The 26,167-nt window shown below is 41.7% G+C and overlaps 1 protein-coding gene across 2 annotated transcripts in view; it reads left to right on the top strand.

Annotated features, from left to right (window-relative positions):
* zfyve28 (zinc finger, FYVE domain containing 28) overlaps positions 1 to 26,167 on the top strand; it is a 188,923-nt gene that overhangs the window by 140,688 nt on the left and 22,068 nt on the right. Inside the window, exons 9-11 of one of the 2 annotated variants that reach the window (XM_080182526.1) lie at positions 4,526 to 4,630; positions 16,928 to 17,091; positions 25,724 to 25,840. In XM_080182526.1, the coding sequence (XP_080038652.1) occupies positions 4,526 to 4,630; positions 16,928 to 17,091; positions 25,724 to 25,840 (386 nt within the window). The remainder of the gene's footprint in view (positions 1 to 4,525; positions 4,631 to 16,927; positions 17,092 to 25,723; positions 25,841 to 26,167) is intronic. The other variant, XM_080182527.1, reaches the window with a different exon arrangement.

Here is a 26,167-nt window from a genome sequence, read left to right on the forward strand (position 1 = left end):
GGATGCACATTCTACATTGCCCATGAGATTTATTTTTAATTTTGCGAGGCAGTCTAGTTCCTGAGTAGCTGTGTTATTGGGTTAGCCGGTGGCAAACTGACTTGAGCTCAGGCAGATCAGCTATCTTCTGCCAAGTCACTCTCAAGTTAAAATTAAATTCTTTCAACTTTATTTGCAGTTAACAGGAAAGAAATAGATTTTCATCAATGTATTTCCTTTCACGACCTTAGGATGGTCAAAGAGCTTCACATCCAGTCAAGTGCAGTCACCATGAAATGCAGCAGCTAATTTGAGCACAGCAGCAGCAATGTGATGATGATAGGCTAGTTCGCTTTTTGTGATATTAGTTGAGAGGTAAATATTGGCCAAGATACTGGAGAGAATTCCTCTACTTTTTCTATGGAAAGTGCCCTGGGACCTGCTCCACCCAAGAGCAGATGGAGCCACAGTTTAATGTCGCATCTGACTGTGCAACACTAACTCAGTAAGAAGTCTCACAACACCAGGTTAAAGTCTAACAGATTTATTTGGTAGCACAAGCCACAAGCTTTCAGAGCGCTGTCCCTTCGTCAGGTGAGTGGGAGTTCTGTTCACAAACAGGGTGTATAACATTAACTCAGCATGATACTGGAGTTTAGCCCAGGTTATGTGCTCAATGAGAGTTGAACTGATTCATCAATGAGAATGCTATCAGCTGAGCAATAGTTGACACCTAAATATTTACGATTAACACCTGATATTGCTCAGGTAGTATGGACCCACCTGTGCACATTGGAATTGCAGATTCAGAATTTGCAATTCTCAGATCAATTTGGTTGCTCTGCTTAATGGCAATGACCTCAGCTTGCTTTAAGATCCCACTGTGAGTACAGCAGGTTTGTGAGATGCTTACACTGAGGTACTAGACATTCTAAGCAGAGTTGCAATTCAGCAGCTTGTGTCTTACAATGCAATTGGTGCAAAGTAGGAAACGGTGTGGATTTGATGAGATTGATAAGAGCAACACTTAGATTTAACTGCACCATTTTTTATGTCAGCTTTGTCTGGCCTTTTGTTCAATCAGGGCGTAATTGTCTCTAAATTTGTTATAAGAAATATATCAACATTTTTCTGCATGATAGGAAATCTTCTCTTCCACCAAGAAGGAATGTCCCTCATTTATTTAAATCCCAGAATGTAGATGCAGGTCAGCGATAGCCAAAGCTGCGGGATGTCCACAGAGTTTAACAGCTGAAATGGCACCACCTGCCACTCAGAGCACTAGTTGTATATTAGTGCTCGTCCAGATAGGAATACCCACTCTGTTTATTGGGAGCGCTGGCTTGCATAGTTACTTGGTTTATAGTGGAAATTCTCCCAGGTCCTATTAAAATGTCAAACTGGCTGATGAGCAATAACAGTGCCTGGAATAGTATGGCAGTGCCTGGCACAAGACTTTGCGCACTTATTAAAGATTGATTGGTTTCAAGCATGAACTGTTTTGGAGCCAATTTAACTTTGGAAATCCCCACTTAACCCCCTTGCAATAACAGGATGTGGGGATGGAGGGGAAATAGGTGTTAGACAATGACAAAAGTAGTTTTGAATCCTTAACCAGAAAGGAACAATTAAGTGATGCTGTGTCAATTGTGCAAAAACTGAACAGAGTCTGAGCAGCAGTGGGACAGTAGTGTATTGGGTGACATTATGGAGTGATGAAAAAAGAGCACCCCCCCCCCGCCCTGCTTCTCTACTTCAACCACCTCTCTCACACAACCCTGGGTAGCTCAAGATATTTCCCTGCCTGAGAGTAGGAGGAATTTCACTCTTCAATCAGTTGCTATTAATTTAAGAGCAACACTGGAGAGTCTTCTCACTTGGGCATGACCTTAAGAAGAATAATGGAAAATGGAACGGGATTAAAATTGAATGGTATCTTACTTTTTGGCCCTTTTGATATACTTGTAGTGAATATTTAACACTTTATTTCATTCCTTGCATTTCCTCAGTATTCTCTCTCTCTCTTGTGATTAGTGTTACTGCAGAAAGTTTGCTGTGCATTAGAGGTTAGCTGTCATTTTAAATTGTCCTTCAGAATTTCTCAACTATCCTTGATCTCTGAAATGCAAACTCCCCTTCTCCAGCCCAGAACTGCTGTCACAAGCAGTGAGTTTGTTTTAATTGGTTTATTATGGATATGGTAGCTGGAGATCTGGTGGATGTTCAAAGTAAATCGACAACTGACAATACTCACTTGGTAAGTTTGTATTCTGGCGGAAGGAAACAATGCATGATTGTTACAGATGACTTATTCAATAATCAAACCACGTGGGGCAATTAACCTAGTTTCCTTTCTCCCCCATTAGACAGGATAACCCTTGAAGGTAGCAACTTATGGGTGATTTATGACTGGAGTGACACACACAAAAATCCCAGCCTGTGTGTAACCAGTCCTGTGCTACAAAGAGCTATTAAACTTTTATTGTAGATTACATAGTCAGGAAAAGTACATGCTTACGCTGTAAAAAACCTTTTGCAGTAATTGCATGTTTGTAGAATGTGCCCAATTAAGTCGAATATGTACAATGGTGATGATAAATCATAATGATGAGAATTCATGGTTAAGATAGTGGCGTGGAATGCACTGCCTGGAAGGATGGTAGAGGTGGTTGCCTCACACAGTCTTTGAAAAGTACCTGGATGAGCACTTGGCCCGTCATAACATTCAAGGCAATGGATCAAGTGCTGGCAAGTGCTGTTAGTTGGGAGTTCAGGTATTTCTGATGTATCAGTGCAGACTCCATGGGCCTCTTCTGTACTGTATGATTCTAAAATAATTCTATTCAGCTAATATCATAGATCATAGAATTCCTACAGTGCAGAAAGAGATCATTCGGTCCATTGAGCCTACACCAACAACAGGCCCACCCAGACCCTAAGCCTATAACCCCACGTATTTACCTTGCTAATCCCCCCTGACACTAAGGAGCAATTCAGCATGACCAGTCAACTTAATCTGCACACCTTTGGAGTGTGGGCGGAAACTGTGGCACCCAGAGGAAACACACACAGACATGCGGAGAATGTGCAGACTCAGCACAGTCACCCAAGGCTGGAATTGAACCCAGGACCCTGGCACTGTGAGGCAGCAATGCTTAATCTCTGTGCCACTATGCTGCTAATATGCCCACTTCTCCCAATCGACAGTATTCTCCCTCCACCCAGACCTTGCCTTCTGTCATCTTATCCGCTGTCAATCTCCTCATTGAGAGCTGTTTGTTTGTATGTGACATTGGCTATCTCAATGTCAGTCCTCTCCTCAAATATTCTAACTTCTCTCCCTCTAAACTCACTGCACTTGGTTCCCTTTGGGTCCAAACCCAGCATTGCTATCAAGCTTGCTGACAAGAGTGATGGTGTTGTCTGGTGAACCGACCTCAACTTGGCGGAGGCTGAACATTGTGGCTAACGGGTTCAGTTCAGAGGCTGGGAATTCTGCAGCAAATAACTGATTCCCCAAAGCCTGCCCACCATCCACAAAAAGTGATATGAACATATAAATCAGGAGCAGGGGTAGGCCGCTTGACCACTTCAGCCTGAACACCATTCAATGAGATCATTGTTGACCTGATTGTAACCCCAACTCCACGTTCTGACCTACCCCTTGATAACCTTTCACTCCCTTATTTATCAACAATCTATGCATCACTGCCTTAAAAATATTTGAAGACTCTTTGAGGAAGAGTGTCCCAAAGACATGCAGCCCTCAGAGTAAAAAATCTCCACATCTCTGTCTTAAATGGGTGACCCCATATTTTTAAACATGGCACCAGTTCTACTTGTGGGCATAGGGAGTATGGGTGGGCATGGGGATGGTGCTAGGGGCTTGGGCTCGGGGAGGAGGCTGAAAATAAATACTGAATAATGAAGCAGTGGAACCATGACTTCCCACTGCTTTTGTATGTTTTGGCTTTTAACATGCTGTATTTCACAACTCTCACCTTTGGATTGCTAAAGGCCACTATTTTCAGCCAAACAGTAGGTTTTCTTCAGTAGGTTTAACATTCAGGTGTGGATGGCTGCGGATTGCTGTGGACAGTTGAAGAAAATTTAGTGTTGAAGTGACCTGGTATCCTTCAGGAAGGAGACGCTCTGTCTGTGACATTGACAGACGGAATTGAGGGATACAGGCGTATGGTGTAGATAGACAACGTAATGGGCGCGGGCTTGGAGCTCCTCTGCTGTACCGTTCCTTGTTCTCATTTCAGGCCCAGTCCCTCCATCACTCGGGTTAATAGTTTTCTCTTCTTTCAGACTGGAAGAGAGATTTTGACATTCTTTCCTCCCACTGCAGCAGACAAGTAAAACTTTGTGAGCCTGTGCTGCTCACCTTGCAATGTGAGGTTGTGTTTATTGCTGAGATTTTTGTTTTATTTGTTCTCCGCACAGTTGCACATGTTTTATTTTTTGGTTTGGGTCTTGCTTCAGTTGTATAATGCTGCTTTCTAAGTTTACTTTCCTTGTGTTTTCATTACTGTGGTTTCAGTTTTCAAGATCCTATCCAAGATTCTCCCATCAGCTCCATCTCCAGCAGTGACTGTGAAAGTGTTTCGGTCACAACCTGTAGTCTTTCCAGCACATATACCCCAAGGTAATAACACTTGTGGATAAAGTACCTGCAGCTGTGAGTAAAGTGAACTGTGTGGTTGTGTTCTGATTTTACTTGGCAGCCACTGGAAGAATCTTCAATATGGATGGGCTCACACACTGCATGTATCCCTGCTCTTAGGAATCCTTCATTAATTCAATTATTCTCATGCATGTGTTTGCATCAATAAGGGGGTGTAATTGACACTAAGCTGTTGTTAAAAAAAATGCCAAGTTCAATTTAATCAAGATGTGGGTTGCTTTTTAATTACTTTTGCCACCAGATAAACAGTTAATATTACATTGTGTCAAACAAATTATGCAAATCAATGTTGTTATTGCGCTCTCCTCGTTTGCCTTTTATGCTGAGCAGTGTCAAAGGGCAATTCTTTTGCCATCTGAAGCTGAAATTAGTGACGTTACATGCAGGTGGGATCTAGCAAATGTGGTTAACCTGGACTCATTCCATAATGGGAGGCTGGCTGAGGGGAGAGATCAGCAAAGTTCCTAATTTATTTCAATACCATGCTGAGTTGCTCTTTGGCACCAGCCAGTGAGATTGCTTACTCTCCTCAAATTAGTTCAGCATTAACTAAAAAATGCTGCAAAATCTCAGCAGGTCTGACAGCCTCTGTGGAGAGAAAATAGAGCCAATGTTTCGAGCCAGGGTGACCCTTTGTCGAAGTTTAAATTTTGTAAGTTTAGTCAATCCTTTGACTACTGTGCAGAGCAGACTGATGCTGTCTGATTTATTTTGTTTCTTAAACTAGTTTACGGAACGTACCGTTAAAGCTACAGGGACAGCAGCAAGTGAAGCTGGATTTGCCGAGGCTGTGCTAGCCAGTCTGAACCCATTGTTAGTTTGATTCAGTTAAAGCCTGGGTCCCAATAGTTACAAGGTGCATAACCTATAACTAGATGTAGTTCATTTTAGATTGGTATTAAGCTTGCTACTCTTGGTCATACAAGCTCCAAGTGTGTGGCAAGCAGCTGCTTTATGAAGCAACTTATCTAGAACCTAACTTTCAGGCTGTTGAGACATTTGTGCATTGGTATAAGTCTATATTGATCTCTTTTAGAGAATTTTATGCTTGCACTTTTGATTTGGTTTCTTTTGATTTGCTGTCACATGTTAGTATACAGTGAAAAGTATTGTTCCTTGTACACGATACAGACAAAGCATGCTGTTCATAGAGAAGGAAAGAATCATAGAATCTACAGTGCAGAAGGAAGCCGCTTGGCCCATCAAGCCTGCACTGACAACAATCCCACCGAGGTCCTATCCCCATAACCCCACATATTTGCCCTCCTAGTCCTGCTGACCCTAAGGGGCAATTCATCATGGCCAATCAATCTAACCATTGCATCTTTGGAGTGTGGAAGGAAACCGGAGTACGCAGAGGAAACCCGTGCAGACACGACGAGAATGTATAAACTCCACACACAGTGACCCGAGGCCAAATTCAAATCTGGGCGCCTGGTGCTGTGAGGCAGCAGTGCTAACCAAAGGAAAGAGTGCAGAATGTATTGTTACAGTCATAGCTAGGATGTAGAGAAAGATCAACTTAATGCAAGTTAGGTCCATTCAAAAGTCTGATAGCAGCAGGGAAGAAGCTGTTCTTCAGTCGGTTGGTACATGTCCTCAGACTTTTACAAACCGACTCAAGAGCAACTTCTTCCCCCCTGCCTGTTTCCAGAGAATGGAAGGGGAAAATGTGATTTATTAATTTTAGCTTCACTCTTTGAAATTGAGAAAACATAATTTATTTATTGTTAGTCCAGTGCCAGCTAAAACTGTTGATCGCAACTGTGTTACTTTTATTCTTCTTGGTAATAGATATTTAAAAAAATTAATATTGCATAAAACCCTGTAAATGACATGATGCATTTTCTTCTTTCCATTCTATTATTAAATTTTTGTGCTCATTTGTATTAAGAGTTGGGACTGGTTTTTTTTTTACATATTTAGGCTCAATGTAAATATCAATGACTCCTAATTTCTGTACAACATAAAAACAGAATTATATTGCTGTTTCTCTGCCTCCAATAATGTGAGATCCATTTCTTAAGTGCATTTGTGCAATGTTCTACAAAGCCATTCTTGACAAAATGATGTTATGGGGTAGTTTTAGGCCTGCTATTCCAATCACCACTTTGACATTGAATGCAGTTCAAATTTCTAGGATAATGCAAGGGCTCTGTACATAGAATTGGATAACTTTTATCCTAGGTTCCAATGGTTAATATGATGTACAACATTTAATTACCTGCAATTCATTTCAGATTGGTATCAGTATTAGCATTCTTTGGATGACTTGTGTAGGTAAAGAGAAAAAGATGCTTACATAAAAGGGTTGAGATTAAAGGACATTGGAGCAAAGGAAAAGAAACTGTACTCAGCATCTGACTGTGATATAGCTGACCTGAAAACATTTGATGCTGACATTGAGTGCCTAAAACGACTGTTCTATCCCTTTCCTGGCCCCAAAAATGGTAGCAAATCAACCTGGAGTTCCTAACCTAATTTCTCACTTTTCTTTCTACTTTCCAGTCAGAAATTCTCTCATGTGATTAACTTTGGGCAGTACAATTGATTTTGCTTCATAACACCATTACGCACACCATGCTTGCTGAAGAATTTATACCACTGCAAACTGCTAAATAATTTTTTGATGTATCAACTTTTATAAATATTGCTTGCTGATGGGGGTGGGTGGGGAGCACCAAACTTGACAGCCCATTAATAAGTCAGCAAATGGCTCTATGTCATCTCATGGGGTGAGGCTCTGCCTATCATTTAATCTATGAGCCTGTATTATGGTTTAAGGTTTTGGTTATGATCGGATCTCTTCTGCTCAGTGTCGAAGCACAGAGTGTCAAGGCATTTGATAAGGTGTCGCATGCAAGGCTTATTGAGAAAGTGAGGGTGCATGGGATCCTATGGGACATTGCTTTGTGGATCCAGAACTGGCTTGCCCACAGAAGGCGAAGAGTGGTTATAGATGGGTCATAATCTGTATGGAGGTCAGTCACCAGTGGAGTCCCCCAGGGATCTGTTCTGGGACCCTTGCTGTTTGTGATTTTTATAAATGACCTGGGTGAGGAAGTGGAGGGATGGGTTGGTAAGTTTGCTGGTGACACAAAGGTTGGAGGTATTGTGGATAGTGTGGAAGGATGTCAGAAATTGCAGCGAAGCATTGATAGGATGCAAGACTGGGCGGAAAAGTGGCAGAAGGAGTTCAACCGAGATAAATGTGAAGTGATTCATTTTGGCAGGTCAAATAGTATGGCAGAATATAATATTAATGGTACGACTCTTGGCAGTGTGGAAGATCAGAAGGACCTTGGGGTCCGAGTTCATAAGATGCTCAAAGCAGCTAGAGCATAGAACATTACAGCGCAGTACAAGCCCTTCGGCCCTTGATGTTGCGCCGACCAGTGGAACCAATCTAATGACCCTCTAACCTAAACTATTCCAATGTTATCCATATGCCTATCCACTGACCATTTGAACACTCTTAAAGTTGGCGAGTCCACAACTGCTGCAGGCAGGACATTCCATGCCCTTACTACCCTCTGAGTAAAGAACCTACCTCTGACATCCGTCCTATAACTACCACCCCTTAATTTAAAGCTATGTCCCCTCGTGTTAGCCATCACCATCTGAGGAAAAAGGCTCTCACTGTCCACCCTGTCCAATCCTCTGATCACCTTGCTGCGCAGGTTGAAGCTGTGGTTAAGAAGGCGTATGGTGTACTGACCCTCATCAATCGAGGAATTGAGTTTAGGAGTCGGGAGATAATGTTGCAGCTATGTAGGACCCTGCTCAGACACCACTTGGAGTACTGTGCTCAGTTCTGGTCACCTCATTACAGGAGGGATGTGGAAGCCATGGAAAGGGTGCAGAGGAGATTTACAAGGATGTTGCCTGGATTGGGTAGCATGCCTTATGAGGATAGGTTGAGGGAGCTCGGCCTTTTCTCCTTGGAGAGATGAAGGATGAGGGGCGACCTGATAGAGGTTTATAAGATGTTGAGATATATTGATCATGTGGATTGTCAGGGGCTTTTTCCCAGGGCTCAAATGGTTGCGACATTGGACACAGGTTTAAGGTGCTGGGGAGTAGGTACAGAGGAGATGTCAGGGATAAGTTTTTCACTCAGTGTGTGGAATGAGCTGCCAGCAACGGTGGTGGAGGTGGATTTGACAGGGTCTTTTAAGAGACTTTTGGATAAGTACATGGAACTTAGTAAGATAGAGGGTTATAGGTAAGCCTAGTAATCTCTAAGGTAGGGGCATGTTCGGCACAACTTTGTGGGCCGAAGGGCCTGTATTGTGCTGTAGTTTTTCTATGTTTCTATGAAGCAAAAACAGGCCAGTACAGGAAGTAATCTATAAAATCTGTAGCTTCTGTGATTACCAAATGGTAGAAGTTGTCAAATTCTTGTTATTTTTTGTTTTGCTTTCGTTGAAGAATTTGAGACATGAGACAGCCTTTAGTTGGGTCTTCCAAGATAAACATTTTTTTATTCTATCATGGGATGTGAGCCTCACTGGCAAGGCTGCTATTTGTTGCCTATCCCTTATTGTCTTTCAGAAGATCATGGTGTCTTTGAGCTGCTTTATGTTTACTTGTTTCTGAGGATTTTAAAACACATTTACATTAAGTGATGGTGCTGGGGTATAGGAGTTGACTGTATGTATGTCTTAACCCCAGCCTCAGTCCCTTAGGTCAACGCAAAGTTTCTTTCTTGTCACATCAGGTGACTTTTCTGTTGCATTTAAATTTGTCATATATCCCCTGAGTTGAAGAATCAGTTATGAGGAGGCACAAGTTAAAAGTGAGGGGTGGGAGGTTTAGGGAGGATTTGAGGAAAACCTTTTTGACCTAGAGGGTGGTGACGGTCTGGAATGCGCTGCCTGGGAGGGTGGTGGAGGCGGGATGCCTCATGTTCTTTAAAAAGTACCTGGATGCGGACTTGGCATGTCGTAACATTCAGGGCTATGAGCCAAGTGCTGGCAACTGGGATTAGGTGGGCAGGTCAGGACCTTTCATGGGTCAGTACAGATTCGATGGCCAAAGGGCCTCTTCTGCACTGTAGGATTCTATGATGTCCTCCGATGTGAACAACTCTGCAAGGCCAGAAATGTTGACCCCAGTTGCTCTGAGAAGGCAATAATGAGGTGCCTTTGTCGCAGCAGTTAGTTTTAAAACATGCTGGCTTCGCTATTTCGGAGATTATTGAATCAGCCACATGTTTGTGGCTAACATTTGATTTGATTTATTGTCATATGTATAAGTATGTGGAGAAAAGTATTATTTTTCGTGCGCTATACAGACGAAACACACCGTACATAGAAAAGGAAAGGAGAGGGTACAGATCACATAAGTAGTGGGAATTGAATTTTCAACAACAGCCTGGCAGCTTTCTTTGCCATTTCCAAATGACCAGATTTATAAAATTCAATTCCACAACACAACCCTGAACTTCTATCTCAAACTTGTGAAACTTTCCATCATGTAGTTACAAATGATTCTGTACATTAATTGGTTTGTCAATGTTGCTTTTCCTTAAATGTTCTCCCATTGTATGTTATTATTCCTGTTTAAACCTCTGCATGCTAATCAAGTGTAAAATCTCGTACAGCTTTGAAAAATGTATGCTGGGCTGCAACACTTTTGGAATAATTTATTCTGGCATTTTCACTGTGCGTCTATCCCAGATATCCCGTCACACATTGCTTTCGTTTCTTCATTACGTCTGCAACCTGTCATTTCATTTTATTTAAAGTTGAAACCTGTCCAATCTGGAATAAAATTACGAGTGATTTGTTATAGTATAATTTTCAGAGTCTGAAGAGTTTATAGTGCATTTAGCCACTTGTCATAATACACCGAAAGAAAAATTAAAGTAGCAGTTAAGAGTTCAGTTAATGCAATTTTTGACAGGACCATTCATTGAAGCACTTTAATATAAGTCCAAGAGATTTGCTTCCAGTCAGAGCAAATGTGAGTTTTATGATGGTAATAGTCAAATGCTATCATTGGGCCTGTGGTAATTATCCAGCGCAAAAATAAAACAGCAAGCTAAAGATAAGGCCTTAATGCAGAACTGACATATCACCTTCTAAAAGAGTTATGTTCCATTAGTGTAATGAATGTGATCCCTAAATGTAATCATCTCAATACAGCACTTTGGGGATTAGTTTCTTATTATAGTGTGCAGAGAAAATGGGGTGAAGGGGTCAGTTGGCATTGTACTTGAATGCGTCATTCGTTCATTTACACACATCTGCAATACAAATAATTGATATCAGATGCAGGCGACGGTGCAGAGGGACCTCGGGGTCCTTGTGCATGAGTCGCAAAAACCCAGCTTGCAGGTGCAGCAGGTGGTCAGGAAGACGAATGGGATGCTGGCCTTCATAGCGAGGGGGATTGAATATAAAAGTAGGGAGGTCTTGCTGCAGCTGTATAGGGCATTGGTGAGGCCGCAGCTGGAGTACTGTGTGCAGTTTTGGGCGCCGCACCTGCGCAAGGATATTTTGGCCCTGGAGGGAGTGCAGAGGAGGTTTACTAGGCTGATACCGGAGTTGAGGGGATTGAGCTATGAGGAGAGGCTGAATAAACTAGGCTTGTACTCGTTAGAGTTTAGAAGAATGAGAGGAGATCTCATTGAGACGTATAAGATGATGAATGGGATGGATAGGATAGAGGTGGAGAGACTCTTCCCGCTCAAAAAAGACAGTAGGACTAGGGGGCACAGCCTCAAGATAAAGGGGAGGCGGTTTAGAACGGAGTTGAGGAGGAACTTCTTCACTCAAAGGGTGGTGAATCTCTGGAATTCTCTGCCCGTTGAAGTGGTGGAGGCTGCCTCGCTAAATATTTTTAAGAAGCGAGTTGATGGGTTTTTGATAAGAGAGGGGATTAAGGGTTATGGGGAGAGGGCGGGAAAGTGGAACTGAGTCACGACAGATCAGCCATGATCTTATTGAATGGCGGGGCAGGCTCGAGGGGCTAGATGGCCTACTCCTGCTCCTATTTCTTATGTTCTTATGTTCTTACATTATTTAACTTAGTGATGCAGGTTGCATAGTTAATATTTTTAGTGGGGCGATAAAGAAATGTAACAATTATATGAATTCTTCAATGAAGTCAATGTATGGTCGTTAATAAGTACATACCAGGTTGGGGAACGTAAGAGACCAAGAACCAGAGCTATTATGTTCTGACCCAGACAGTTTCTGGAGGTAAAACTAAACTAGAGATTTGAGACAAGTGCAAGAAATGTAAGCATTGTATACAAATGCAAATTGTTAAAACAGCTATTGCTCCAGGGAAGCAGCAACAACCCTTTTAATTTAGTTATTAGCTTAATCGTTTCATGTTCAGAGCTATAATGCCATAGTCTGAGAATATGCAACAAAAATAGGAAGGGGCAAGAGGAAACTAACGTCAGGTCCGAAATCCAGGTTCAGATCAGATAGAACTAAACAGCTTGGCTTATGAGATCTTGAGGATAAATGATGTCACGTAACAGTAAAACATTGATTTAAAGGTTTTTCTTTCCTCGTTTTTATTAAATCTTCTCCCCGAGTGTCATTGATTCAGTACCATGTACAATTCGCAGATGTTGACAGCTGTGCCCAATGGTTATTCTTTGAACTGATTTCAGGAGTGATCAGCAGCCATTCTGCATGGATGGGAGACCTAGACAATAACTCATGCCTCCTAGTGGTTGGTTAGGAAAGGCATTGGTAAACCTCCAATAAATCTGCTTTATCAGTAACAGAGGTATTGTTACAGACTGAAGAATAGTGACACTTCCTATAAATTATTCACCATTTTTATATATGTCCTCCCTGCTCCCCATTAAAAGTCTCTTTCCCACCAAAGCTCATTCCTCTAACATAACTCTTGAGATCTAATGAAATGTTAACTAATGTTTTAGCCTACCTTGCTAGATTATCCCAAAATATGGGTATAATAATTTTAATATTTAATTATACTTGAATTTTATTTTATTGCTCCCACATTCTTTTTGTTCTGATCAAGGTAAGGGATGTGATTGGTGTTGACACCTGCCAAAATACAGAAAGAGAAAGGAAAGATTTGTACTGTTTGCTCAGTCATCTTTTTTAGCAGTAGCATTTGTATATTACACCAATGTTTGCTATTTGTGCTGGAAACTGGCTGGTTTAGGTTGCAGTGCTTTGGCCTCCCCCGGACCTTAGCAGAAGCAGTGGGCCATTTGGCCCTTCAGCCTGCTCCATCATTCAATACAATCATGACTAATTTGGTTGTTGTCTGAGCTCCACTTTCCTGTCTGCCCTCCATAATCTCCATTAGAGCAGCATGGTGGCACAATGGCTTTTTTTTTGTTCATTTATGGGACATGGGCGTTGCTGTGACTCGATTCTCATGTAGGCCAGACCAGGTAAGGACGGCAGATTTCCTTCCTTAAAGGACATTAGTGAGCCAGATCGGTTAGAACTGCTGCCTCATAGCATTAGACCCAGGTTCAATTCCCACTTTGGCGACTGTCTGTACAGAGTCTGTGTGTTCTCCCCGTGTCTCTGTGGCTTTCCTCTGGGTGCTCCATAGTCTTGTGCTCCTTGTTAGCTAACCAATCCTTTACCCACGTTAATGTGTTACCCTTATACTGTGTCTTCTTGTATCTAGTGTAGTAACCTTTGATGCTTTTTGGAAATCGAAGTATACCACATCTACTAGTTTCCCCTCATCTACCTTAAATGATTTTTAGTGAAAAAACTCCAACAGATTCATTAAGCACTATTTCTCTTTCACAAAGCCATATTGGTCTGCCAGGTCATATGGTGATTATTTAAGTACCCTGCTATAACACCCTCAATAATAGATTCTAGAACTTTCCTGATGAAAGTTAGCAAATGTTGAGTTCATTCACTGAGTGATATCCCGGTGCATTATTTGGAGGGAGCTGAGCTATTCAACACATTTTCCAACTGGACTATAAGATCATTAGAAGTAGGAACTGCTCCACCATCCAGTATGATCATGACTGATTTGAATGTGGCCTTAACTCCACTTTCCTGTCTGCCCCCATAACCCTTGACACCTCTGTACATGAAAAATTGTAAACAGCCTTGGATATATTCAATGACCAGGCCTCCACTGCTTGCAACGGGAGAGAATTCCAAAGACTAACAACACTGAGAGAAGACATTTTCCTTATCTCTTTCTTCTTAAATGGAAGACCCCTTATTTTTAAACAGTGTCCTTTTGTTCTGGATTCCTCCAGGAGAGGAAACATCCTCTCAGTAGTTACCTCGTCAAGCCCCTCTGAATCTTTTGTTTTGATAAGATCATTCTCAGAATCTTATGTTTCAATAAAATCATTCCTCTAAATTTCAATGAGCACAGGCCCAACCCTGTTTGATCTCTCCTCATGAGATAGCTCATTCATCTCAGAAATCAGTCCAGGAACCTTCTTCATAGAATAGGATCATTGAATCTCTACAGTGCAGAAGGAGGCCATTTGACCCATTGAGTCTGCACCGACCCTCCACCTGAGCATCTTACCCAGGCCCACCCCACACCTGACATATTTATCCCGCTAACCCCCTAACCTACACATCTTGGGAAGCTAAAGAGAATTTAGCGTGGCCAATCCATCTAACCTGCGCATCTTTGGACTCTGGGAGGAAACCCGAGCACCCGGAGGAAACCCATGCAGACGGGGAGAATGTGCAAACTCCACACAGAAATGACCCCAGGCTGGAATCGAACCCGGGTCCCTGATGCTGTGAGGCAGCTGTACTAATCATTGTGCCACCCCATTCAAGTAAGAAGGCCAAAACTGTACACAGTATTCCAGATGCAATCTCACCAATGGCTGTATGGTTGTAGCTTTTATACAAATGCCAATGTTTGCCTTCCTAATTACTTGCTGCACTCCATGCTAACTTTTTTCCTTTTTACATATTACCAGACCTAAATTAGTCTGCTCGCTGCTTGATTCCAGAATAAATTGTACTAAAGAACTACAAAATACACTTTAAAGCATCCTCAAAACTGCCTTTGCTTTCATCTGATAATATGAAAATAGTTCGCGACTATTGCAGTACCTTTCTTACAAGCTTCCATTACTACCTGATATATATGCTATTCTGCAATGTAACTAATGTTAGGAGACCAATAAACTACTCCTACCAGTGATTTCTTGCTATTTCTATTTCTACATTTTGATCCCCCAAGGCAAGATTGTTTCTCACTAACGTACTGATCTTGTGCTTTTCTCAACAAAGCTTGCCCGTCTCCTCTTTCTTTCTTCCTGTCCTTCCAACATGCCACTACCTTTGAATTTTCAGGCCCCGGTCATGGTCACTTTGCAACCATGTCTCTGTAATGCTTATCATGTTACACTTATTTACTACTTCTTGTGCTTTTAGTTCTTCCGCCATTTTTTATGAATGCTACAGAAAAGAGCAGAAAAAGAGCCTCTGTCTTTTTACCATTTTTCCGTAATCTGATCTTATTTGCTGGTGCACCTTTATGTCAATATGCACTGTCCCTCCATCTCACACTATCATTACCCTGTACAATTGCCTTGTCATTTCTCTCTAACTTTCATAATCATCCTTAACTGAACACTCCCCAGCCCCATTTTCCCCACTACTGAGGCCAGTGCCCCATGAATTGACACCCATTTTTCCCACAGCAATCTTTGAGCCACACATTCAACTCTCTGATTTTATTTACCCTATGCCAACTTGCTTGTTGTGTTGGTAGTAATCCAGATATTACTAATACCACGTATAGCCTTGCTTTTAATTTTAGTGTTTAGCTGTTCATTTTCAGCAGAACTTCTTTCTTAGTCATAGAGTCGTAGAGGTTTACAGCATGGAAACAGGCCATTTGGCCCAACTTGTCCATGCTGCCCTTTTTTTTAAACTCCTAAGCTAGTCCCAATTGCCTGCATTTGGCCTATATCCCTCTATACCATCTTACTCATGTCACTGTCTAAATGCTTTTTAAACCTATCTATGCTGTTGGTACTTATGTAGTCATGACAACTGGATCCTTCGTTTCCCACTAAGTTCCTCTCCAGCCCTAAGGAGATGTTCTTAACCCTAACACCAGACAGGCAATGGAGAACATTATTTATTTTCCAAACTATACAGATCCAAACTGCAACTTCATTCCTTTCACTCCCCCATTTGAATGGCGTCCAGCGCCGCCGTGCCAGTTTGCTTATTCTCCCTGACATCCCTGCTCTCGTCCACACAAGATGCAAGAACATCAAACCTACTGGACATTTACAAGGGCAGAGGTGCCTCCATTGCCACCTTCTGGCTGCCCATGCCTACCTCTTTTACGCTCACACCCCACCCCCGACCCTGATCACAGACCCTGTGAATAACCAGCCCAAGGCAGTGTGACTGTCTCCTGAAACAAAGTGTCCAGGTAACTTTCCCCCTCGGAAGCACCACAGTGTCCGAAGGTTGGACTCCAGTTCGTTGACTGAGAGTTGGAGCTCCTCAAGCTGCAGGCACATTCTGCAGACATTTAATCGAGGTTCCGTTTGCTTCTCCTGGTAAATGACACATGTAACTGATGTTCACAGTTAGTCTTTTCACTTGATTTCACTTCCTGTCCACCCTTGCCCCCAAGGAAGGGCAACAACAATTTGCATTCAACTATATGAATTAAGTAATAAAATACCCCAGCGTGCAAGAGCGTTGACAGACAAATTTTGATATCAAGCCACGTAAGGAGATAGTAAGACAGATAACCAAAAATTTCATTAAAGAGGTACTTCTAAGGTATGTCTAACGAGTAGACTGAAGTAGTAGGGGAGAGTAAAAGGAAAAGGCCATATTGCATTGTACTGTTCCTGGAGGGCTGTAAAAGATTCCAAAGGTGACGAGGGGAGTGATGGTGGAAGATTTTGAAAACAAAATTGTGAATTGTAAAAACGTGATATTATGGTGTTGGGAGTCATTGTTGGTCAGTGTGCACAGGACTTGGTGAATGAAACCGGCTATTACCTTTGATTTGCATCTTCTTTTAAAATAAGTGTGCCTTCTCTTAAATGTTATAATTAAGAGTCCTTTCTCCAAGTTGATTAGCTATGCTGCCTTTTATCAAGGGTTATAATTTTGTCGCACCACCTCTGGCGTTTGAAACACGTTTGGAAATTGATCTATTAAGTGGCGTATCCAGCATTTTGCTTTGTTGCAAACTGATCATTTTCCTCATAGTTTTTCAAACCTGGTCTTCGCAGCACAGGCAGCGTTAACAAATGCTGTGTTTTTACAGCCCCGTTGGCAGTCTAACTTCAAGTTCCTACACCTCCGAGGATGTAGATCAAGAGGAGATCCAACTCGCACTTTTGGCTGCCAAAGTTGCCACGAGAGAAAAGATCCGAGCCCGTTTCCATAGCAGCAATGATCTTATTCACAGACTTTTCGTGTGCATTGCAGGTATCTGCAGTCTTTTATTTTAAACTAAGAGATTTGCCTGCTTTGCCTCCTTGTGTGCCGTAATCTCTTGTAGTTCTAATAGTGTTTGTCGTCACATTTCTAATATGTTTTAATATGTGAGTAGATTAAGAAACAAGTGGATTGTAAAATATTCAGCAATGTCGTCATTGACTCTCCATCAGTTTGAGGATGACGTCAGTTCAGGTTTGCGAGTTTCTGCCATGATCCTCGTGACCGAACAGACCAATTCTTAACCCACAGACCTTTGGGCACATGGGCAGAGTTACCACGGAGTAGCGGGATTCAGGGTGCAGGATTTGCTTCCCTTTCTTTCCGTCTCTACCACACTCTGCCTTATAGTGACATTTGGACTCAAAAATGTGGTGCAGCTTGATGGACAAGTTGTTGCCACTGCTGAGCTGAAAGGCTTATGAAGCCTGGGATGAAGAATATATTTTATGAAGTAAGGTTGTACAAGTTTGAACCTATATCAGTTGGAGTTTAGAAGAATGAGGTGTGAATGTGTTGAAACATAGGATCCTGAGGAGTCTTGACAGGGTGGATACAAGGAGGGTGTTTGGAGGATGTGTGGGAGGCTTGAACTCTGAGGCACAGTTTAAAAATAAGAGGTTTCTATTTTAATTTGGAACTATAGAATCCTCCTATAGCAGAAGGAGGCCATTTGGCCCATCTAGTCTGCATCGACTCTCAGAAAGGGCAACTTACCCAGCCACCCGCTGGAACACTGTGCATTTAATCTACCTAACCCGCACACCTTTGGGGACTAAAGGGCAATTTAGCATGGCCAATCCACCTAACTTGCATAACTTTGGACTGTGGGAGGAAACCAGAGTACCGGGGGGAAAAACATGCAGAACGTGCAAACTCCACACAGTTGCCCAAGGCCAAAATCAAACCCGGGCCCCTGGCGCTGTGAGGCAACAGTGCTAACCACTATCACCAATGATGAGGAATGGTTTTTCCCTGAGAAACACTATCCTTTGGAATTCTCATCTCTAGAAATCAGTGGAAATTGGATCATTCAGTTTATTCAAAGCTGAGTTACATTTTTAACACCGAGGGGTTATGTGGCGCAAGCAGGAAAGTGGAGTCTACAACTCGACTGACCATGATCATGTTGAATGGAAGAGCAGACTCAAAGGCTGAATAGCTTACTGCTCCTAAATTCTGTGTTCCTATGAATGATTGGTAGCAAGCTTCTCCCAGTCCCAAAACCACCTCTCTCTCACCCTGGTACGCTGGCCATTTGAGAGTTGAGAAAACAACATTGGTCGAGAAGATACTTTCCGTCCATCGATACAGTACCCTGTCCGTTTTGCAGGAGTTTTACCTGAATCCTTGTGGAGTTGGCTTCAAGAATGACACTGGCATTCATACGGTCCTCCTATTGAATCCAGATGATTCAGTGGACGCATTGCTGATGGAATTCCTCGAGCACTCTTGTGTGTCGCTGATGCGCAGATTAGACTCACTGCAGTACTGTAGTGTGCTGAAGACAATTGCTCTGCACACCAGGACTTCTGATGCTTTATGTCTCACACAGTCACTGCTGTACTTTTTAGAGGTTTGTACAAATGTTTATTTACTAAGAGTGAAAAACAAGGAGATCACATCATGCATGTTAACCATCGACCAAGGTGCAGTCATCATTGAAGCAGTCACACTTGTAGAATGTGGTATCAAATAATGAAATGGTAGTTGATCAGACAGAGGCTTCTACTTCTTAATCAGGTAACCTGCTAACTACTTCATGATGGCAAACTACCAGACCATTACCTGTTAGAAATCTGTTGAATTTAATTTGTAGTTTCACTGTCTTTCCTTTCCATACCAGTTAAACTTCTGTTTCAAACTACTTTTGTCCTATCAGTTAGGTCTAGTAAGTTAATAAAAATATCCAGCCAATATGACACATTTAGCAGGGCTATAACGGTAACTCAAGAGGAAATGTATTTTATTGACCTTCCTATAGTTGGCAAGGTCTGCTTTCATTCACGCTGTCCTACTTTCATACTTGTGGTTTTGCAATTCTTCAGAACTACTACTTAGAGCAGTAGTGGGAAACAAATCCCCTGTACATGTCCATGTATATATTTGTCAGTCAACGTTTTATAAGATAAAGTTAAATAAGAAATAGAAGCTGTAGTGGATCAGTCGGCCCTTGAAGCCTGCACCACCATTCAATGGGATATGGTTGATTTTCTTCTTCAATCCCATTTTTCTGCCCTATCCACACACCCTTTTGTCATCCAAAAAACTGTCACTCTTTGTCTTGAATATACTCATTGAGCACCCACAGCAGTCTAAGGTAGACAATTCCAAAGTTCCACAATCCTTTTGAAAGAAGAAGTGTCTTTTTGCCTCAGGCCTGAGTGGCTGACTTCTTATTCTGAAGTTGTGGTCCTAGTTCTATGTTCCCCACCCCAGGAATCTGTCCCATTTTTTAAAAAATCAATATTTCAATCAAATCATCTAATTCTTCAAAATCCTATGAAATATAGGCCTAGTTTACCTGGTCTCAAACTGTTGACATTGCTTCCTCTTCTGCCCAATCCTCATATGTATGATGTATATCAATGTTATGTTATATTGTGGGGGTCAGTTTAGCTCAATTAAAGTTTATTTATTAGTCACAAGCAAGGCTTACATTAACACTGCCATGAAGTTATTGTGAAATTCCCCCAGACACCACACTACGGCACCTAATCGGGTCAATGCACTTAACCTGCATGTGCCTCAGACTGGAAGGAAACCAGAGCATCTGGAGGAAACCCACATAGACATGGGGAGAACGTGACCTAAGCAGGAATCAAACCCAGATCCCTGGTGTTATGAGGCATCAGTGCTAACCATTGTGCCACTGTGCTGCCCCAGCTGGCTAGACAACTGCTTAGTGTTGCAGAGCAACGCCAATAGTGCAGGTTCAATTCCTGTACCAGCTGAGGTTATTCAGCCTTCTCAACCTTGCCCCTCGCCTGAGGTGTGGTGACCCTCAGGTTAAATCACCACTAATTATAGCCTATAGTCATCTGAGACCACAGTGACTTTACCTTTTTAGTTATATTGTGTACCTTGTAAAGATACACAGACAGTTGGAACACTGGGTGTGGGAGAGGAGAAGAAGTATGAGAGCATACAAAGTCAATAACTCTGTCAGTAAAGTAAAACTCTTTGTGTTGATTTTAACTTCACCAACCAGTTTTGATTCTACTAATAATGGTAGCAACGAATGGTTGGTCTAGAGGTGAAGACGTTTTCAGACGTAAGGGTTGTACTTGTAGTTACTTTGGTGAAGAATGGCTAAAACTGAGCATGAAGTATCAGGATATGATTTTCCACCATTGTTCTAATGAAGCTGAACCTTATGATCAATGGAAGAATGAAGTGGATTTATGGACATGAGTTACATCCGTACTGAAAATGACTAAAGTATAGCCTTGGCACTTTCACTTCCCACCCAAAGCAGGATCAGGTGCAGAGTCCTTTTGGAGCTAGATGGTCATTATCTGGACACTGAGGAAGATTTGGATAATCTTTTAAAATTGATTGATAAAATTTATAAAAATGTTTGATTAAATGCATATGCGGCATGGTTAAACTTGCTAAATTTAGAGGGGTGAATGATTATTCCATAGAAGAATATATCATGGAATTTAAGTTATTTGGAAGGTGCAGAAATTCTTTTTGGAGACCCCTAATTCAGAGGAACATAGGAATCAGTGCTTGCTTTCAAATTGTCAGATTCTCCTCAAGTGTGAAAACTGGATATGCTACTGGTCTTGACTAGAATTCGATTCTCAGAAAGAGATACGCATTTCAAATAGATAAAGGTTTGAAAATATTTTAGGGGAAAATATTCATTTCCAGCCATTCATTTCTTGGTGCCAATGGAACATTCAACAGTATAACAAAAGGAGAAGAATTCAATGTTGGAAGGATTTTAAGATGGTTTAGATATGGGGAATCGATACAAAATAACTGAGGATAGAGAACCTTTTGGTAGCTCCAACAGAAAATGATGTGTCCCATTAACAAGCAGGGATATTATGCTTTTGTCAGAAATGCTGAGAGATTTTATGGCAATTTAACACTTTGCTCTTTGGAAACTCGAACAAAAAAAAGATAATATTTGACTTGATTTATTATTGTCACATGTATTAACATACGGTGAGAAGTATTGTTTCTTGCACACTATACTGACAAAACAGACCGTTCATAGAGAAGGAAACAAGAGAGTGCAGAATGTAGTGTTACAGTCATAGCTAGAGTGTAGAGAAAGATCAACATAATGCAAGGTAAGTCTAGTCAAAAGTCTGACAGCAGCAGGGAAGAAGCTGTTCTTGAGTTGGTTGGTACGTGACCTCAGACATTTGTATCTTTTTCCCAAAGGAACAAGATGGAAGAGAGAATGTCTGGGGTGCGTGGGGTCCTTAATTATGATAACTGCTTTGCCAAGGCAGCAGGAAGTGTAGACGGTCATTGGATGGAAGGCTGGTTTGTAGCGTTTTTGCAACAGGTTGATGTCCCAAAGCACTTTATAACCAATCAAATACCCAGGAAAATTGGGTAACTATAGTAGCAAAATAAACCCCAGGAATAACCGAGGAACGGTCAGAAGTGTTCTAGATGTGCCTCAATATTGTTTTGCGATGAAATGTCTGGAACAGAATAACAGGGCTTTTGAAATGCCCAGGAAAGTTTGGAACAGGAAGGTGACGACACTGATTAGTCAAAAGGAATTTACTGCTCACCAAAACTTTAGTCTGGTAATGGGTGATCTGGTGGCAGACCCATTCAGTTGCACTGTGTTAGACAGTGGGTGTTCGTCCACTGTTTCTGGAGTAGATTGGTTGAAGTGTTACCTGGATTCTCTTGGAAGCTCTACTTACTTCAGGTCAGGAGTGATAATGCATTAAAGTCATTAAAAAAAAGTGGTGATTCAGTGTAATATAGCCGGCGTAAAACATATCAGTGCCAGATGTAGCATACAATGAAATACCCTTGCTGCTGTGTAAGCCTTCTACAAAAAAAGGCTCAAATAAAATATTAGATCTGGAACACAGCAGGGAGCATACTTTGAGAAAGTTAGTAAGTTTACACAATTGGGATGGCATGGTGGCACTGTGGTTAGCACTGCTGCCTCAGCACTAGGAACCTGGGTTCGATTCAGACGTTGGGTGACTGTGTGGAAATTCCAAGTTCTCCTCTTGTCTCTGTGGGTTTTCTCCCACAGTCCAAAGATGTGCAGGTTAGATGGATTACCCATGATAAATGCGTGGGGTTATGGGGAGTGAGGGGGTCGGTATGGGCTTGGATAAGATGCTCTTTCAGAGAGTTAGTGCAGACTCAATGGGCTGAATGGTCTCCTTTTGCACTATAGGGTTTCTGTGGAACATTATTGTATCCCCTTTAGATGCCTTAACACTTCGAATCACCATGTTAAAAAACTGTTTTGGAGAAGATGATGGACAATAGATAGAAATTGGGCAGGGAACACTGGCTAAGTTCCTAACTGATAATGGAGGAGAAACTTGCCAACAAATAATTTTTAAAAATGTGTGAAAGTTTAAAGATTGCAGTAACAAACACAACGTTGAAAAGTTCGTTTAGTAAATGGGGTGTGTGGAAGAAATTGATGAGAGGCTTCACAAAGCCTTAGCTGAGCAACTGAGCTGTAAACCAACCTCTGCCCTGCTATGGTCAGTACATGTGAAGTATTCAGTTCAAATGTTTGGGGGCTACAGTGCCTATCAAATAGTTTATGGGAGAAGTCCAAAAGTAATTGTTGGATATAGACAGAAGGATACTTCCTGATGTCATGTATGAGGCTAAAGCTAGACTAAAAACTTGGGGCTTGGAAGAGAAGTTTGGTGATCAGGGTATCAGTGAACTCTCCTACTGCAGGAAAAGTGCGCTTGGACGTTTTCTGAGCTCTTTTAGCAATATATTCCTGGGAATGTCAATTGATTGACAAAAAGGTGCATTTTTGCAGGGTGAGAAATTTCAAAGGGAGCTGTTTTCGAAACCACTTAAAGCGATATAGAAGGGAAACAAAGGAAATATTGTTTATTGATGCATAAAAGGTGTGGTATTTCTCAGTTAGTCTATCCTGTTGAAAATGGGTTGTATTCAGCTAAAGACAGACCCAGCAATGTTTGTGTCACAAGGAGAAACTATCAGGCATCTTTATGATGCACATTGAGGCTTTTCGTAGAATCCCTACAGTGCAGAAGGTAGCCATTTGGCCCATTGAATCTGCACCAACTCTCCAACAGAGCATCTTATCCCCATATCCCTATGTATTTATCCCACTAATGCCCTAACCTACTGTCTCTGTGGCTTTCCTCCCACAGTCCAAAGATGTGTGCGTTAGATGGATTAACACCAAGGGGCAAGTTAGCGTAGTAAATCCACTGAACCTGCATATCTTTGGACTGTGATATTGGAATTTAGTCCTTTGGCTGAGCGCTGCGGTTCTCCTGAGGCACATGCAGACAAGCTTGAAGTCAGAACAGCTTCCTAAAACACCAGGGAGACTTGAGTCAAGCCAACCATCAACAGCAGATTTTCTACTGCAGGAAGTCCAAGAATCTTGCTTCCAGCTAACAGCTAAATTTCCAAAACCAGGGAGAGAGAAAGAGAGAAACACTGCTTTCCAGTTTGATGTCCACCTCCTTCTAAACTAAAACTAAAAATGACTCTTTAGATTTTTTTCCTGGGGAGGAACCACCTGACTTTGACTTGTTGATTAATCTTCACCTTCACAATGCACGATCATAAAAAACCATAGCGTAAAAATAAACAAAACTCCATTTAAGCCATTGAAGTAGCAATGTAAGGACTGTTAACCAACGGCATAGCAACAATGAGGAGAAAAAACTGAAATGATCTGCATACAGCTGCAGAGGACATGATTTTAAAAAAAGCTACAAAGCTAGAGAAAAAAGATCTTTAAGATAAAATGGGTCGACATTCGCCATCAATTATCAGAAAGGAATGCTTGCTTGAAAACATTGTTGGAGGTTCTAAAATAGGGACCTCTCATCATAGGTAATAAAAATTGTGGAAAATCTGCTTTTTATTTGATTTATCCTGAAATCATTTGTGTTGTACAGTTTAATGTTTAAAAGATAGGGAAATCTGATAATAGTTTGTTTAGGTCGTAGGTGTGGGGCACTGTTTAATTAAATACTTCAATCTCACATATAAATCTTAAGCAGCCCCTATGGATCAAGAATATCTTGCTTCCAGACTGAAAATGAGTGGGATTTCAAACCCACGACCTCTACCATCTAGAAGGACAAGGACAGCAGATACATGGGAACACCACCACCTGCAGGTTCCCCTCCAAGTCACATGCCATTCTGACTTAGATATATATCACCATTCCTTCACAGTCGCTTGGGTAGAATGCTGAGTCAGTGCAGACTTGATGGGCCGAGTGGCCTCCTTCTGCAGTGTAGAGATTCTATGAACACCACCTTCTCAAGGGCAATTAGGGATGAGCAGCAAATTCTGGCCTAGCCGGCAACACCCACATCCTATAAAGAATAAAAGCAAACCCAGGTTTGGATGCATTAAGGGTAGTGAGTGTCCAGGTAAGATACCCGACTGATCGAGGGGAAAATAGTCACATTTTGACAAATGTATTTATTGAAAAATCAACTCTCTGATCATAGGATTTGATGATGCACGCACTCTCTCAGCCATGTAGCAATTTTATAAGTATGTGATACTTTGAGTTCTGATTAATACTTTATCCTTTCCCAAAGAAACATAATAATTTTCATTTTTCTTGTGCCAATGTGACTTAGTCATTATTTTCTATATTAATGGTGGAGTATAAATGTAAGGTATTTAGCTTTGGATTAATGATTTTAAATTCCACTGCTTCATTATTTCTCGGCACTGTATTGGCGAGTTTGTGGATCATAAACAATGTTGTAAATTAGATCTCAACAACACCACCCCCTTTCCTTTCAAGAAAAGGCCTTCAAAGTTGAAGGGCTGTCATGATGGATTAAGTGACCTGGATCTTCGGGTCCCAGTAGTTGAAAAGTTTGCTGTTTTTGAGGGCTGCAACAGCTCTTCTGGGGAGCCCACTTACGCTCAAAGCCAGAGAAGCTGCTGTATGCTTGAATGAGCTCCAGAGAAGCGCCTGCTGATGGCCCCACCAGGAGCTGTCAATCAGAAACTTGGGCTGATTGCCCAGAACTCGCACCACCTTTTATATTGCTTCTGATAAGGGGTGCACATATAGCTGGCACCGAGCAGAGGCAGCTGTGGGGGTGGGGTGCAGGGAGAGAACGAAGTTGGTGCCCAGAGAGGCTGATGGAGTGCCAGGAGAGCTGCAGCACTGACTACAAGATTCAGGCAATTGCATTAATGGAATCATTGACAAATATCACAAGTAGGAACCTCCAAATTGGGATAATTGGCACTTTCGGGATATGGTGAGGAAATAAGATGAGATCTGTTTTCCCCCACATTTGCTCACCAGTGTTTGATTATAGGTGGTGCATTGTGATCCAATGGCTTCTTATTTTACAACCAGTCTCTGAGCAGGACATTACACGTGCTGTAATTAAAAAAATCTCTCTCAACATTTCAGGTGTTGCTGATCAACTACAAACTAACTATGCAAGTGACTTGCGAAGCATCCTTAAAACCCTGTTTGAGGTCATGGCAACAAAGTTAGAATACGAGGGGAGCAGGACGGAGAAGATAGGTAATGAGCCAATTTTAATCCTGGAGTTACGAAATATTAATTTGCCTGTTCTCTGCACGAATATTTACTAAGTTGCAAAATGTTTTAGAGTTTAGATATATTTACCTGCATAGTATAGAACCCATTTCTAAAATTCACTTTGTGATCCAACAGTGGCTATTGAAATTGAAAACACTTCCATCGCTAAATACCTCAATTTTCAGATTATAAACATCTACATCAGCAGTAAAAGTAATTTAAGGTTCAATGAAATATCTTTCAAATCTGTGTGAAGATTTCTGTTGGAGGTGTAAGTGATTGGAATAAGACTGATTGGAATAAAGACAG

The sequence above is a fragment of the Carcharhinus amblyrhynchos genome, unplaced genomic scaffold (assembly GCF_965287045.1).
Source record: "Carcharhinus amblyrhynchos unplaced genomic scaffold, sCarAmb.v2.hapA scaffold_61, whole genome shotgun sequence".
NCBI lineage: Eukaryota > Metazoa > Chordata > Chondrichthyes > Carcharhiniformes > Carcharhinidae > Carcharhinus > Carcharhinus amblyrhynchos.